This window comes from Topomyia yanbarensis, chromosome 3 (genome assembly GCF_030247195.1).
Source record: "Topomyia yanbarensis strain Yona2022 chromosome 3, ASM3024719v1, whole genome shotgun sequence".
Lineage (NCBI taxonomy): Eukaryota > Metazoa > Arthropoda > Insecta > Diptera > Culicidae > Topomyia > Topomyia yanbarensis.
The window spans coordinates 113,688,005-113,705,168 of record NC_080672.1 but is presented as its reverse complement, the minus strand read 5'-3'; the positions used below and the strand labels follow the sequence as shown (position 1 = coordinate 113,705,168).

Genomic DNA, 17,164 nt, shown 5'->3' with positions numbered 1-17,164 from the left:
TCACCGACGGCCAACCAAACTTTCGTTGACTACATTGACCACCATAGACGGTTCCGGAAGTGCCCGGGAAAAGCGGCCATCTTTCAAAATTTACGAACTCACATCAGTTTCCCGGAAATGGTTGAGCCGATTTTCACAAACTTAGTCCCAAATGATAGCTATAATATCCCCACAGATGTCTATAAAATTTCGTATGGATCGCTTATATGGGTCCGGAAATATAGACTAAATCGTCCGGTCACATATGAAACTCCCATATAAGTCGGAACTCTAATTTTTTTTTTCAAAGGGGGGACCCCATGAAATTTCAGAAATCGAATTCGTATTTTTGATGCCAAACATCTTTAAAATGCATGAAACGTCGAGATTTTATGTTATCTCAAAATTTTTTTTTATAAAAATCGACTTTTTGGGACTTTTTTCAGTTCAATATTACCGTGGCTGCTTTTCCTTTTTCAAAATTTTAGAACTCGAATAATGATTTATTTTCCTGTATATAGTTGTCATGTGATGTATAATAATAAAATGTAATATATGCATTTAAAAGTTTTTAATGAATATAAACAACGCACATATTCTCGTGATTCATGATTGAGAAAGGCACAATTGCACCGCTAGGTGGATTAAAATAGGTTTTTATTTTACATTTGCTCTTGGACAGTGTCGTCCAAGCAAGAGAAGAAACACAGGGAAATTTTGCTCGCGTATTGCCTGAATTCGAAGTACTTGCACGCCAAGTTAGTGAAACCGTTAAAAGTGACCAAATCAACTACCACTAGCGTAAAGGCAACCTTGGCCGATATTTTCAAGCATATGAAGCTGTCAAAGATCACAAAGAAATATCTGATTCGGCAGGCTTTCTGCACCTGTGGTTTGATGTGACATTTTCATTGCGACCGAGCCCGTCAACAAGGAAATTTCTGTGAAAAAGTGCATGAAAATAACGTCTTTCATGAAGCAACACGATTATTCCACGCTTTTTTGTCCGAATTTCGAATACTACAAGGACCTGGTGGCGCCCAAAGACAAGAACTCTCCCAACATACCAGAACTCGGCCCTATCGAGGAATATTGGTTAATCGTCAAACGGAACCTGAAGAAGACTTAAAACAGTCAAAGTAAACTGTATGTTGCAAACAAATGGAACGAGGTGGTTGTACAGAACTTGATGGCAGTAATTAAATGACGCACAACCGAAAGCATAGCTGAATATTTTTCTGTATTTTATGCTATTTGAACTTAATAATTGTTGTTTGACAACTCAGTCCAGTCGGTCTGGCTTCAATCCCAGCCGAGGTCGTTAGGATGTTCTGAGGTGAAAACTCTGTGTCACGTCTTTATTCACAAGGGAAGTAGAGTCGTTGGTCCCGATGTAGATGAACCGATATTTGGTTTTGGAGTCACCTCTCTGGTGTCAGTGATAGGCCGTACCAAAAAAATTGACCGTACCACCCTTTGAAATGATAAAAGTAATTGAAATCAACAGTACTATTCTCTTATAGTTCTCCAAGAAATACATAGCTGATATTTATTTTTCAGATTTGGAGATTAACAGCTTCTGTGTTCGAAAAATCTACAATGATGGAGGGGGCCATTATGTTAGATCCCCCGGGCGCGTAATTTCTCTCCACAGCCCTGGCAATAGTTCGTTACATTCCATTGAACTTTGTACGAATCTGTTAGATCCCCATGTAAATTATTAACCAAAAAGCTTGTACCTTTCCGGATGGCAATTCTGTTTATCGTTACCATTTAATATGCATGCTAGGTACATCTCATTACACGTTTCAACAGTACCATGCATCATCCCCGCACGGCACGGCACGTTCGTTTGGATGAAAAAACGCACCATCCACTTCGCATATTCTTTCGCATCCTATGTGGTGGCATATGCCTTATCGCGCCACGACAGGCAGTCGACACAAACTGGCGATAGGAACAATATGTTCGCTGAATCTCCGCTTTTGCCAGGGCTATCAGAACAGCTCACATGCGGTGTTATATTTATGTATGTAAATATCATTAAAATTATCGTTACATGTTGATACGGTTAATTAATCCGTACCAAAGGATAATATTAGCAGCCATTTATTTCGAATCCCTGGGACGACTCAGACCAGTTGTGTATGATGATGATCTCCGCATATGCATAAAAAAACCTGCTATTGTCATAAACCCAGTGTGAGCCCGGGTATGTGTTGCCGGTGTTCATTCGAGAGTATGTGAATTTAATTATTTATGAGATTTTCCCAGCCACTCCAATGTCATTTTTTTCATATAAAGCCACATTCACATTTCGTGGAAGCCATTAATAAGAGAATTTCATAACATTACGGATTCACGGTGGTCGGAAAAATCCCATAAATATGCTTGATGTTACTGATTGCATACTTTTCGAGGTAGAATGTGCACGTATGTTCTGAAAATAACCACGTTTCCATGAATCTTGAAATGTTTCAGCGAATCACACTTAACATTGTAAACCACAATTCGTGTGTGTGTTTCTGCCGATAAACGATATTACGTCTGACAGCAACAAACCGCATCGAATCTTTGAAACCGAAAATGTATTTCAAAAAGAGCCATTTTCATATACCAGATCTGAATTGCCTGAAAGCTCTTACTTTGGATTGCCTCACGTGAGTTCGGAAAATGTTACCGCAGAACAATGAATTATTATCAATGTTATTGCAAGCTGCAGTACTATGCACAACGTATTGGAAAAAAAATGTTTCAGCCAACCTATAAAAATGTATGCAAAATCCTATTTATATCAGGTTATTATTAATTCAACTTTATTTTCATACTGTGTTATTTAGACTACAGACTGATTTTTTTTTTGTATTTTTCTACGGTAGATTAAAGTAGTAGTATTCGAGGTGGGCTCAGCCACCACCGATGATTTTCCGATGATGCCGCTCAATTCAGAAAAAAAAAGTTCAGCGCGGTTTTACCCGGCTCCGTGGTAAATATACGGTATGTACGTGGTGTTTGTAGTATGCCAGAAAACCACCAATAAAATGAAAAAATTATTACTTCAGAGGTCCTTACCGAATGACAGATGTCTTTTCAATAAAACTGTACATTAACCGATAATTTGTCATTATATCCCAGTCTCAATACCCCGGCATATTCGATGCGTACCCCATATTCAATAGAAAAATTTGGAAATTCTTCAGGCGATTAACCAAAGTAAATGTTCCCTTCATTGGAACAAGAAAAAGATTCCATTGCTTTGGAGTGAATTCCAGAAGTAAAAATATTTGATGACTATTTTCCCACAGTAAATAGTAGGGGAAAGTGGACGGCACCCCTACGTATCTTTTGATAGAAATCAGATGTGGTCATTCTGACAAATTTTATTTGTGTGTTATATTCACACGTTATTTTTATGCCGATAGCTACAGCAAAGAGACGCGTATGCTCTGTTCTGCAACCAAAATGTTTGTTGTGCTAGTAAAAATGTAGTCAAAAGTTTTTTTTTTGATCATTTGATCAGTGTTATAGAAAGAAGTAAATCGATCGAAAAAATATGCGCATTTTTATTTACGAAGTGAATTTGTTGTATATTGAGATTCAACATTGAATGAACACGAAATATTCGCCATAATTTTTTTGCTCAGTTCAGGTTACTAAAATCGGCAAATGCTGAATTCTCTATAACCAATCTATCAATACGAGTATTTTAGAAACGGGCTTGACGAGTAGATGCCGGAGATTGCTTTTTAACACCATTTTGAAAATCAAGATTGTGACATCCAGTTTAGCGGACTTCTACAGACCGCAGCTACACTCCGCAGTGCCGCTCAACGCGCGACTCAGCTTGTCCGTTCAAACACCATGCTTTCTTTTGTGCTGAAATCACACTTTTATGTACAATCTCGAACGCATTAATTCGTACACAAAATCGCTTGTACAGTCGAGCTCCATGCGCAAACACGGTTAACATAGCATCATGGTACTACAGTGAAGACCCGTTTCTATCAGCCCCTTGGTCAATTTTAGGCTGGTCGTCAAATGGTGGGATAACATAGTTCTAACAAGTCTCCTATCTCATGCCCCCACGCGAGTCTAAGTCTATCGATGACATTTGGTCCTTAGACCGGCGACGACTGTGTGTTATCAGCCTTCTACCGATAGTATCAGAATGAGAGGGTGCGAACGGATCCAGGCGCGAAAATACGTAATGAATCGTAGAAATGAATAGTATATCGGAGATCAGTCCCATTAAAATTAATCTGACTAGTATCGATGGTCCCGTGTCAATACAAATTTGCCGCGTCTTTATTTATGAATCTAATTTCAAGTTTCTTTTTTGCTAACAAGCCCGTGCATCAGGTTATCAACGCTTTGTATTTCCCTTCAGTGGTCGTTACTATCGGAAATGCTTTCCTCGATTTATAACATTTCGTGATACCAGAACTATTTGTCTACATAAAGCGTTATAACTCGGTAGTTTTCAATCCAATAAATATACCGTACAGAAAAAATAGCTTAATCTGTCTAAACACTATTGCAATAAAATGTGATCCGGTCCATTACGCAGATACACCCAAAACAAATCATCTGGAGCGAAAAAGCGTGTGTTTTTTTCGCTCTCAAACTGTGAGCGATACGCTCTCGCATCATTAATGCATTCATAACAGCTACTCATACATGCACAATTCAATATCAAAATCCGTCACTACACAATGTAGAGATAGAACGCGAACGACACATATTGACATCAGAGCTATTCTACACAGTTGTGATAGCTGCGTCACAAATACAGATATAACTCATTTATGTAATATTTACCATCTTGCGTGAGTATATTTTTTCACTTCTTGATATCGCAAACGTGTTTCAGCAAGCAGGAAAACGACATTGAAGCTCCAAATCTTATTCATATCAAAAATTATCGTTTGTAACTCTGAAAGTAAGTACATTCGAAAATTTTCTAATTGTATCATTTAACACAATATCACAACAGTTTATATGTGATCGAAGTCTCGGAGGATTATTCAAAAGACAGAATACGTAAATACTAAAATCTTTCTTCTAAATTGGCTAGAGATCGTATCATATATTTATTCTCTTGCCGAACCACTAAGGCGTTTTCGAGCTCCTTTGAAATAATTAATTAGTTGTAATAATAGTAAGCATGCGATCATTAAATTGCGTAAACACTAACATTAACCCTCCGGAAGTCGCATAAATGGCTTGCTGAACGAGCAGCCGCTGGTGCTGGCAGACGATTTCGTTCTGAGTGGCGTACACCCAGTAAATCCAGCCGGAAAATGAGTCCAGTAGTATTCCAATTTCAGTGACATAACCGAAACTAATTAGGTTGTGTCACAGGAGCCGGAATACTAACTAAAATCAGATGGAATTCCGGTTCATTTTCCGACTATACTTTACAAAACACTGTCACACTAGCCGAAAAAAAATCACCATATCAAGCAAGCGAAGCGAACATTTTCAAATGTGTCCTTACCGCCTTACCATTTGTCCCAATCCGCTGAACATATATCAACATTTACAGAAATGGCAGATAGAGAAGCAAGGAAGTTCTTAATTGAAAATAATCTGGAACATCTCATCGATCCGTTCATAAAAGCATCAATTCGGAAAAGCCATTTCCGATATCTTAAAAATAATTTAATCGAGCTAAAGGAGGTCGTACCAGTACTTAAAGATCGCATGGACTTTATTATAGTACTAGATCAAAATCTAAAGAATGCATCGACACAAGTAAATATGGATCCCCCCGTTGCTTGTCGCAGTGTAAGTAAAACTTTTATTTTTTGTTGAGTAACATTAACAAATGCTTCGCTAACTGGATTAGACAGCGAGTGAATAATGAAAATGTGCGCATTACCTTAATATTACATTATTTTTTACAAGAAGATTTCAAAACTATTGCTGACATCATTTTTGAATTCGAGTCGCTCTAATGTTTAAAAAGTCCATTTAAATATAATAGTTTTGACCGAACCAAGAGCGACTCGGATCCAACGCCAAAATCGGCATAAGATAAGCGGAAAATTTGAAATTTTCATCTTTCAGGATTTGACAGCGATTTGCCAATTATCGGAGAGTGGACAACAGTTTTTGGAACAATATAACGGCAAAAAAGAATATAATAATGACTGTCGCAATCTAATAAAAAAGGCGATCGTCGATCACTTTTTTAAAGTGGGACGAGGTCATATAACTCATGCGACCTTCGTTGAGATGACACAGATAATTCTCAATGAACTTCCGGGTGAAGAACCAACTGTATGGTATGTACCGAGGTATAAACAAACCCATCCATCTGGATTACTCTTCGCGAGATATAGATATCTCCAGTCGAAAGACAAAACGTATAAGCGAAAGACTGCACCGGTAACGTCTCATAAAGCTGCTGTTAGCGATGCTGTGAAACAAACCTGGACTGACATGTCTGAGGAAGATCAGCGAGAATGCTACTGTAAGGTTCAACATTTATTTTCATTATGTGTATAGATTTGTTGTTGTATAGTTAGTCGAAGTTACTTAGACACGTGACCCTGATGTCTATTTAACTATGATTAACAGTAGTTTATTGTTTAAATGTTGTGTTCAAATAACTGAAATAAGGTAGTGTTTGTATTACACTTTATAACAAGATTGTTTTCAAAGTTTATTTTCAAATATCCATTAAACTCAGTTAAAGTTAATAGTTAAACGTGAAATTATTTGAAAACACTATGCATTTCCTGCATAGTGTGTACTACTAATCACGATCAATTGTGTTTCAAATATAGGTTTGGATTCTGATATTTTACAAAGTTTTTTTGTTTATGTCAATAGATTTATTTGTATTCGTCATATGCTAATAACCAACGTCTTATCAGATCTAAATTCATTGGACACGTAATCAACATCACATAAAACCACATAAAATAACATTGGTTCGAAACAGTTTGGTTATAGCAGAGTAGTTAATGTTGGAAAAGCAAAGATTTTGCTCAGTAGCACTACCGTGCTACGCACAACTATTTCACCATCAATGAAATTTCTTATTGTCCTGGGACATTTACGCGTACAACGCTAGAGTAGTTGTAGTGATTGTAAAGCGGGTTATTAGCTGTATATGCACTAATGGGCTAATCCCAACAGTGATTTTTTAAAGACTGTCCGAACTTTTCCCAGAAATACCGATGCTTTTAAGCTAAACCATTTACCGACTATTAAAATTATGGCTACTACAGATTATTATCTGAACGCTTATATTGCCTATAATCGTAAATCAGTCCCATGTAAATGGGGAATCCCATGGAACATGGGACTGACCTGCGATTATGGGCAGTATAGACGTTGGAATCTGCAATCAGTGATGTCTTTTGATCGCACATCTTGAATTGTAATCCAGTGTTTGAGCGCCGACTAGGAGGTATCCTTAGTTAGAATGGTATTGGCCGTTATTTCGGGACTACTCATGCATATCTCGTACATTAAAGTTGGAATCTTTCGAAATAGTTAGAAATCTTTTCTTCGAAATATCGTAGCTATAGCATTCTGATATTTTAAAGCGACGAGCTATGAACCCACCTGTGAATTAAAAGAACCAAACATCAGCACGAAATACTTCTCAACTCCTTTACAATTCACATTACTTTTTATTACTTCGTTGAAAAATTCGACCTTGAATAAAAGTGATTGATGAATATTCATAACAGCTTCTCGGTACGATGTTCGTATTCTGCTGCTGCTGTAACGATAATTTATGTAAACCCGATACCGTTCAGTAATAGATTCGAAAACATATACTCCAATTGGCATCATGAATCTTTCAATTCAACCATCCACAAGTTTCAAACCAGAAAATAACAGATATTGCTGTGGAATGAGACATTCTTCATAAAGATTGTAGGCAAAGCATTAAAATTTTAAAATTAAAATTAGTTGAAACGAAATAACGATTAGATTCTATGTAGTTATCAAAGGTTATTTCATTACTTTGGTGTTATTGCTAGCAGTCACTTTCATCACCATTAAAGGGCTTTTTTAAATTACCAACCACTTCTAAGATATGTCTATTGCACATTAACTATTAAACCTGAGGAAAATATCACGAACGACAATAACAAAGTTTGCGAAGCAGAAGACCAACAGAAACATTTCTTGAGCGTTTTTTCAAAACTTCATATCTGCAATGAGTTACTCTCTTTGTTTACTTTCTCTTCTGTTAATAATTCGATCACTTTAACGTTTATCCCTCAACTCTTTGCATAATATGCTAGTTAAAACCACCATCTTTCGATCTGTACTGTAAAATAAGTGAAAAGTATTATAGTGACGCCGTAATAATCGAAAGAGAAAGTAAACAAAGAGAGTAACTCATTGCAGATATGACGCTTTGAAAAAACGCTCAAGATTTTATGATTAAGATTTCGAAAGATCGTAATTATGTCAGTTTTGTTTTGACGAATATCTAGCGTACAAACTCAAAAGGCCTTAAGCTGTTCGCTACGCTGGTGTATAGGGCTGTTCTATATTTTACATCCCCGACTAAAACTGAACAATCGCAATGCTGAGATGCAGTTCTATTTTTCGAGCACTCTTATGGAACATATTTAGAGCAGCTTGACTATTATGTTTTAAATTTTCCACAATTTGAAACACGAATAGAGCACATTTATACCACCGGTGACAAAAGAGACATTTCTAACATTTTTGATTACTATGCATGATATATGAAAGCAGTAAAAACAATATATGTTACATAAGTGATAAACAATAACAAATTGCAGGAAACAATATTTAGAACAGACTAGCTAATACCCATCGCACGTTGCTGCGACGCTCTGCGAAATAGGAGGAAAACACAATTTGTTCCAAAGCGCCATCTGGCGGGCAGATAATCTCCAACTAATAGTACACAAACACGCCCCATACCAAATACCTACTGTGTGCAAATTTTTACGGAAATCGGTTAAGCCGTTTGGGAGTCTATAAATCATATACATACAAACTTTGACTTTTATATATATAGATAGATAGATAGATAGATAGATAGATAGATAGATAGATAGATAGATAGATAGATAGATAGATGGGTAAATCATCGCATTAGGAACATCGTCCCAGTCACCATGTTTTATGGTAGAGATCGTTGTGCCAGATTTTTGTCAGTCTTGGTTTAGCAGCCCTGTCAGATTTCTGCGCGCATCCTATCGGGTTAGCTGAACTAGGGCGCAAAATACTGGCAGAAACTCTGCCAGAATCAATTTCGCTTTGCTCAACTTCCGCTATCTTTCTGCTAGGGCACGGTGACTGGGGTATTCTAGATGTATTTTGACAGCTCCTATTTATCTGACGGCGTGTCATGACAGTCATTACATTATGTTACATTACATTTGTGCTGAAATTCGCAGAGAGACCACTCACAATTTCAAATCGTTTGACCGTAATTTCAGAAATTTTCGCCATAATGCTAACTAAGGGCCTAAGGATGTTCACAATGTTGTGATGTAAATCTGTGATAAATTGACGAGCAGGTGTATAACTCATAACTGTCAAAAATAGAACTAGAACACGGCGATCTCTATGCGACGATTTACCTATCTGTTCTAAATATTGTTTTCCCGATTTCATTTATCATTTTTGTTGAACTTTTCGTTTTTTCAGCTGTCAGTCGTCACATACACTAATGAAATTTTTTTTTAATCAGGGTTCTATTCGTTTCGAGCTGTTCTAAATATGTTTCAAAATAATAGTTAGTCAGTGATTTGTGGAATTGTGATTTGCAGAGATAATAGGAAGAGAGATAGAGAGTGTAAATAATCGTCGCGTCTCCTTCGGAAAAGCACGGAGCAAAAAGAATAATAAGAGACGATTGCAGAAATAAACCAAAACGTAATCACTTCCGTTATTGTTATTGCAACATATAATTTATGCAACCGCTTCTGTAGGTATCACTTTAAATTACTACAACTATATTTTAGAATCGTGAAACTTGTTTTTTAATAATAAATGCAGGCTAGAATGCACCTGATAACTACGACTTGTCAAAATACTCAGAAAAATTGAAGTACAACGTACAATACTTTTTCTCGTTCAATGAGATACAGTCATGATTCGCTGGTTGGACACTTTTTAACTGGACCGCTTTTCAGTTGGACCTCCGCTAGTTGGACATTGTCCAACTAAAAAACATCTGACCGTCAAAATCTCATGTCAAATTGACTTTTACAATCTATCTAACAATCTTTTATCTTATTCTTTCTGACACATACCCGGTCAAGAAGTAATATCTGGTGGATAATGGGGGCCTACTTGCCCTTCAATTTGCTGGCAAATTGGGGGCTGTTTCAAATGCAACATTTTGGCGGTTTGCCACCATTATTTTTTAAACACCCTTAGTACCATTTAATCGCCCAAAACGCCACCCCCACCAAAACTGCAAACAATAACTATTTCTGGATTCACCATGTACCAGAATATCACATAATTTTTGCAATCATGTTTACAGAGCAGCTAATTAAAAAAAACTCGCTTTATCGTTTTTTATCAAAACATTCAATCGAGGTCAATATTTTGGGGCAAAATATGGAAACCAGAGAATAATGATGTCTTTTTTATGTCTTTTAACGCAAATAATCGATTAATTTCTAAAATAATCGAAAAATCAATAATCGATTACAAGCTTTCGGTATAATCGAGCAAATCGAGTAGCTACTATCAATTAATCGAGAGCATAATTAATGAAGGGTGGCATTGAAAATGAAAGTCGCAGAGCAAAAAAATTAGACCAGACTTCTCCAATTTTTTCAAAATGTGTTGAGTGACCTTTTTTTTGGTTGACAAACTAGGATTTACTAAGTAATCGATTATTGATTTTATTCGATTATCTTGGTCGATTAATCGAATGAATTAATCAAGTTCTCAAAAAATATTCGATTAACGGATAATTGATTATTTGAAAAAATCAGACATCACTACCAGAGAACATTTTCTATTTTTTATGTTAGGTGGATGTTTTAGATATGGAAAAAGTTCACCTAGCTTTTGGATTTATTAATGAAAACTTCGACTAACGACACCTCCTATCTCTAATATACCGATTTCCACCCACTATTGTGTTTTCTGATAAATTTTAACCTGAATAACAACCTAGGGGCTGATCACTCTAGAAATGTATAACAAATTTGCATCAAATTAGCAAAAATGCATTTAATTTCCATTTTTGTATCAACTTTGCACTCCCTCGCAGAAAAATTTGTTCAACAAGCATCCTACGTTGATCCACGTTGTTCGACGTTTTGTTGAATGTAGGGCAAGTTTTTTGATAGGGTTTTGTCGTCTTACACGCAACGCAAAATACATTGCACGCAACACAAAATACATTGTGAATTTCTATTTTGATGAAAACAAATGCATTTAATTTCGCTGGTTTTTATAAAAGCATCACAAGTGATCTGCCCTAGATAACAACCTAGTATTTCTAGTTAGTTTAAGCTGACACCGAAAGGACAAATTATTCGTGATCAAACTATCTTGCCATCTGGTGGTCGACATCCAGTGGTAGATCGCGAATAGTAATGCTCGATTTTGGCAAATAAACGATTATCCGCTAACAAAAGAGATTATAACTACTAGAGGATGTCGCTGTTAACACTGATAATTTATCATCTCGCTCTTACATATGCTAGGCCCATTAGTTTGACGCATATTGCCCCGGGAACACACATGTCAAAGTAATGGGATACAGTATGCTAGAGCGAGACCCCATGTTTCAGTTCATGAATACATCAAGACAGTAGCGCTTTGCTCCCTCTAGTAGTTATAACCTCTTTTCCGCTAACCAAATAATTTTCGAGAGCTAGTATCAATAGTTTTGTTCCAGTATCAAGAGAATTATTAAAACTAGGTAGTAAAGATTAGGTTTGTTCCAGTACACGGAAGTCACTTCGGAGTAAACAGGAGCAAAAAATCTTTGCTCATTTTTACTCCGGTTTGCTACCAGAAGAAGAAAAAAGAGAAGAAGAGAGTACAGGAACGTTTTTCTCCGGAGTACTTCCAATTTCTCCTGGTACTGGAACAGACCTATTAGTTACCCAATCAAAAGTGAAAGAAGTCGCTTGGTATTTTTGTAGTACTTGTTCATTTTGTGGAGCGTTTTTGTTATCTTTCGCTGACAACTCTTTCTTGAATTTAGTGGTCGAATAATATAGATTATAAATAACAGTTAATGAATTTATTCGATTTACCGGAAACTTTCTAATCGATTAGTGATTTATCGATTCTTTTGGGGATTAATCGATTATTTGCGTCTATCGAGTAAAAAATACATCGCTAAATGGGTATAGTTATTTTGCCGTGTGTAAACTTGATATCTGACGTTTACAACAAAGGCGATTGTATGAAATATAGAATCTATAGAATCATCATCTTTGGTTAAAATACACGTTGAGAGCTCGCATTTTTATTATAACAATACTATATTTACTATAATGCAGCAGGATTAGTCTCTAGCCACCTCCCTTCATTTTGATTAAGTGGTTTATCAAATTACAAGCTGGCTGTAATACGAAAATTATCGATATTAATCCCAATGAAAAACGCAAAATTGCACCTGCCTTCGACAAGGTAAGTTTCTTTGATTTGATTCAGAAATTAAGATTGATTAAAAATCATCCTGCCTTCAGCACTGTCTGGTATACAGGAGTCTATCTGCACTGAACCGATGAACGAATTACGTCACAATCGGACCCACAATGTTTAGTCATTGAAACAACATACTGTCATGATGTCACTGTCGTTCAAACTTGAAAATAAAAGTGATTTCGTGACCAAGACGGACAAAATGCTACATCTGACAGGTAGATTATAATACATTGGAAAAATCAATGTACTGTAACCAGTAGGATTACCAGCAAAGCATCGCTAAAATATTAACTTACGGATGTTTTATCCGATCGAGTGATTAAGCTAAGCATGGCTTACGTGCAACTCACGAATGGTCCGTTGATGACGGGCAAAAGTGTGCAAAGCATTCTATGTCATATCTGCAGTAGGTAGATCGTGATTCTGCTCTAATTATGGGCGCTATGTTGTATGTGAAAGCTTGGAACAGCAAAATCTGCAAGAGATCGAGGCTGTGACCTTTCCATTTATGAATATTTTAATGTAACACTATAACTTACGTTCGAAACATCATGCTCCCATGTGCACAGGCGAGATTCCATAGAATAAGGCACAATTATGCGAACGGAAGTAAAAAGCTATCTACATTTGAACATTTTGTCAGAGAACATACAATAGGCTAAATCGACATTTATTCACTTCTATGCTGAATACTAAAAGCCAAAGTTGTCAAATATTTGCTGCTTTCCAAATATTCGTTTGTTTTTCCTATGGTCTTTCTAATTGTTGAAAAGAAAGTAAAATCAGACATTTCTTGAGCGTTTTTTCAAAACGTCATATCTACAATGAGTTACTCTCTTTGTTTACTTTCTCTTCTGTTAATAATTCGGTCACTTTAACATTTATCCCTCAACTCTTTGCATAATATGCTAGTTAAAACCACCGCCTTTCGATCTGTACTGTAAAATAAGTGAAAAGTGTTATAGTGACAAAGAGAGTAACTCATTGCAGATATGACGTTTTGAAAAAACGCTCAAGATTTGATCTTTCATGTGGAATATAAAAAACAGTTTCGGGTCAAGAGAAGGTAAACTCTCATAGTCGTTCGGGATTTCTTTAAAACTCAAAGATATTTCAAACATATTTTTAAATAACTGGATGTTTATCATTGGGCTATTCCGTCTAACTTTAAAGACAAAATTGAGGATTGATAGTGAATTATTCGTACATTCATATTCCGTGTTTGCTCGATCTCAATACTACAGTTGGGGTTGGAAACTGACTCAGTTTTGCGTCACACAAAAATGACACCAGTGCATCAGTGATGCTGAATATGACGTCATGAACAACTGACAGTATAATAGGTATTAATGATGTCATTCTAGTTTGACAGCGTATCCAAAAAGTATGTTGTAATCCATCTTCATATTGATCACAGAGTTGCTACCTATTGAAACGATGAATATTTTGAAAATATTTTTTTTTATTTAGAATAGGCTTACTAAGTCTGTTATGCATTTTATGGCATTGTGCAGAAAATTTCCAGCAAATGGTGAGGGAGGAACTTAAAAACAATGCTATCGCTGCCTAAATAAACTTCTCCGGGTATGAATTCTTGCTCAAATACAGCAACCAATTGAAATGAACATGGTTGTGACAATTTAGTGGGAATCCATACATAATCCGTTCAGGCATCCGAAGGTTTTCTGAATGGTTTGATCGGATATATGATGATAATCATGTGAAAAGGGACCATCGTACACTATGCCCTTTTGATATTTTTCAAGGAGATTTACTTTGTTATTGATTCTCTTCATCATATAATTTGTAGAACGCGGTAATCAACAGAAATATATTCATCAAACATTTTAATGCAAAATGCAATCTTGGGTACTGGTTAATATATGAAGTTTCATGTAAATCGAAAAAAATTCAAATCTGTGCTCGTTTTGAAAGGAGACCTCTAGAGAACTTGATCTATTTTGTTTTATTAGTTACGGATAAATTACCAATGAATAAATCAGAAGACATTCTGGAAAAAGTTCAACAGTTATGTTAATCGTTGCTAATTTAATTTCAAATAATAATTTAAACAATGAATTATGATTTCAGCTGCCAAATTACGACTTAATAGTATTGGTTACAACAATACTAAAGAAATAATTAATGCTTGGGCTGGTTGTTACTCACTTCGTCGGTATGAAATTATTTCTGGTAATTTTAAACTAGACGATTACTCTGTACTTCGTAATTTTAACGGTGTAAACGAACTGGTAAGTCAATGCCATGGACTCAACAGTCGAAACTGAACCGATTCAATATTTCAGATTTTTCGTGATTTTCGTACTATAAACAAAAACTTCAACGATCTTCAGTCAAAACTGCCCACATTTTTGAAAAAATTTAAATCTGTGTTCAATGATTATCGATCGCTTGTGGAAGAAGACAAATTACTGACAGACGAAATAATCGTGACGTTTCGTGAAACAGTGGATATTAACGGTATGTTCTCTATATATTTGATTTCTATATTCATAAATCATTAATATAGTGTAAGAGTTTATTTTAGTTGGATTATTTAATTTGTAATTCATATATTACTTTGATGATACATTACAATTCACATATTACTTTAATTGCAGATCGATCAGTATTTCTTGCTTTCTACGCGTTACCTTTAATTCTGCGTCAAAATTTCGTTTACAAGGGCGCGAAACGTACAAAACTGCCGCTGTTGATGTGTCGGCAGTCTTATATTACAATTTTGGCGGTAATTTTATCGAAGGCAAACAAATTTTGTAAACAAACTTGTTTTTTGGTTTTATTACAATTTTATCAAAAATTTAGTATTGAATATTCATTGAATATTATGAATAGAAGAGTTTCATGAAAAGATTTCATTCAGGTGTGAAATGCAGACCAAAATATGTTTGTTTGCAAATACCTGTGTTGTTTGCTTTACAAAGTAGTAGCAAAGTTTGCTTAATAATAGTATACAACATTTCTTTTATTTTTAGACTGAAGCAACGCTCTCAGAAAAACTGGCTGAAAGGAGAAAATTTGCGATTGAGTATAAAACCACAATCCAACCGTTCATTTTCGCCGTAGGTGCGATTAATACATCAATTGAATCGTTTTTTGTGGCCTATGATGATATACTTTTCAAATGTCAATCAGCAGTAGAAGCAATCGATCTTCATTTTAAAATTCATGAGGCTTTTCATCTGGAGTACGCAGCGGAATGTGAAATGGTGCTCAAATTCATTCAAATTTATTTTTATGGTATACACTATGATGGGCAGAGAGATAGTTCATCCGTTGCAGCTTTGATAACCGATTTAGATCGATTGTAAATGTAATCGGTGACGTCACAAATGAACTGAGTGTTCATTTTTGACAGTTTGCTTGTACTGTTTACGTGAACTTAGAAAAATTCTTTACGACTTGCTTCGAGCGAATCTAGTCGTCCACAAATTTTTCTAAGTCCATGTAAACAGTACAAGCGAACTGTCAAGGTTAACTGTGTCAATAAAGAACCTAATACAGCACTGGAATGCGAGTCCTTTATTAAAAAAAATAAAATATGAAAAATAAGGTTATTGTAGTAATTTTTTGTTGAGAATTGGCCCAATAGTTATATTAAAATATTAAAAAGTCGTAGTAGCCCACCTCCTGTTATCCTGTTATGGTAAAAAAACAGCGATTCATATACAATTTTCGGTTGGAATGCGCTGAAACCGTGAAGTGCACTGGTTTTGCATTATTAAGCAGAAGTGTCAATTGAATACGTTTGTATTTTCCCGTTTTGTTAAGAGTGTAAAACCAGTGAACTTCGTCACTCCGAAGCACATCTATCAAAATCCTTGTACATCTGGATTAAACAAGCTCACAATATAACTAATGTTTGAAATTGTGAGATTATTCTAGAAGCTTTTGTTTGCTTTCGGGAAGACACATTCAACACTAAAAATATGTTTTAATATTTGGTAAGGAATATGCTGCACTAACACGTACGCATGGACGATTTTTCTTACTTTTACTCACACATATGCCATATCATTACACTTATACATCTACAATCTATTTGCATGTAGTGGTTATGAAAAATCCCAATACTAAGCCATGATTAATTAAAGGCACCAATACTAGCCAACCAACGTGTATGTGGGGGTGAGATGGCGAAAAATTATGTGGGAGCGTTGCGCCCAGTTGAATTGTGAGCGAATCTCTCTATGTTCAAAAAGGATTACTTTTGGGCATGAGAAAGTGAGTTAGAAAACAGAAAATCTGAGCGCGCCGTTTTGGGTGTACAAACAACTATTTTTTAACATTTTATTATTCATATCTTGGAAACTAAGTAGCAAAAAAAAATACAATCTATAATAGAGATAAAAACGATATTATTTGTTAAAGCATTTGATATTATTGAGAAAAAACGCTAAAATAAAAGCGAATATTATTCAGGCATTTTACTTGGAAGCAATTTCGTGTTGTATAAGATATCAAAATTAAAATATTTATCTTTTATGATGGTGTTATTGAGTTTGACGAATAGAATTGATTTTAAATT

At 35.6% G+C, this 17,164-nt stretch overlaps 1 protein-coding gene across 2 annotated transcripts in view; it reads left to right on the top strand.

Moving 5' to 3' along the window:
• Window positions 1–16,150, top strand: part of LOC131692815 (uncharacterized) — a 262,811-nt gene extending 246,661 nt beyond the window's left edge. Inside the window, exons 1-6 of one of the 2 annotated variants that reach the window (XM_058980105.1) lie at window positions 12,336–12,597; window positions 12,657–12,830; window positions 14,707–14,867; window positions 14,922–15,096; window positions 15,237–15,364; window positions 15,612–16,150. In XM_058980105.1, coding sequence (XP_058836088.1) covers window positions 12,755–12,830; window positions 14,707–14,867; window positions 14,922–15,096; window positions 15,237–15,364; window positions 15,612–15,947 — 876 coding nt within the window. In that variant the 5' untranslated portion in view covers window positions 12,336–12,597; window positions 12,657–12,754 and the 3' untranslated portion in view covers window positions 15,948–16,150. Of the gene's footprint in view, window positions 12,598–12,656; window positions 12,831–14,706; window positions 14,868–14,921; window positions 15,097–15,236; window positions 15,365–15,611 lie in introns of those variants that run through there. The other variant, XR_009306066.1, reaches the window with a different exon arrangement.
• Window positions 16,151–17,164: the final 1,014 nt, after the last annotated feature.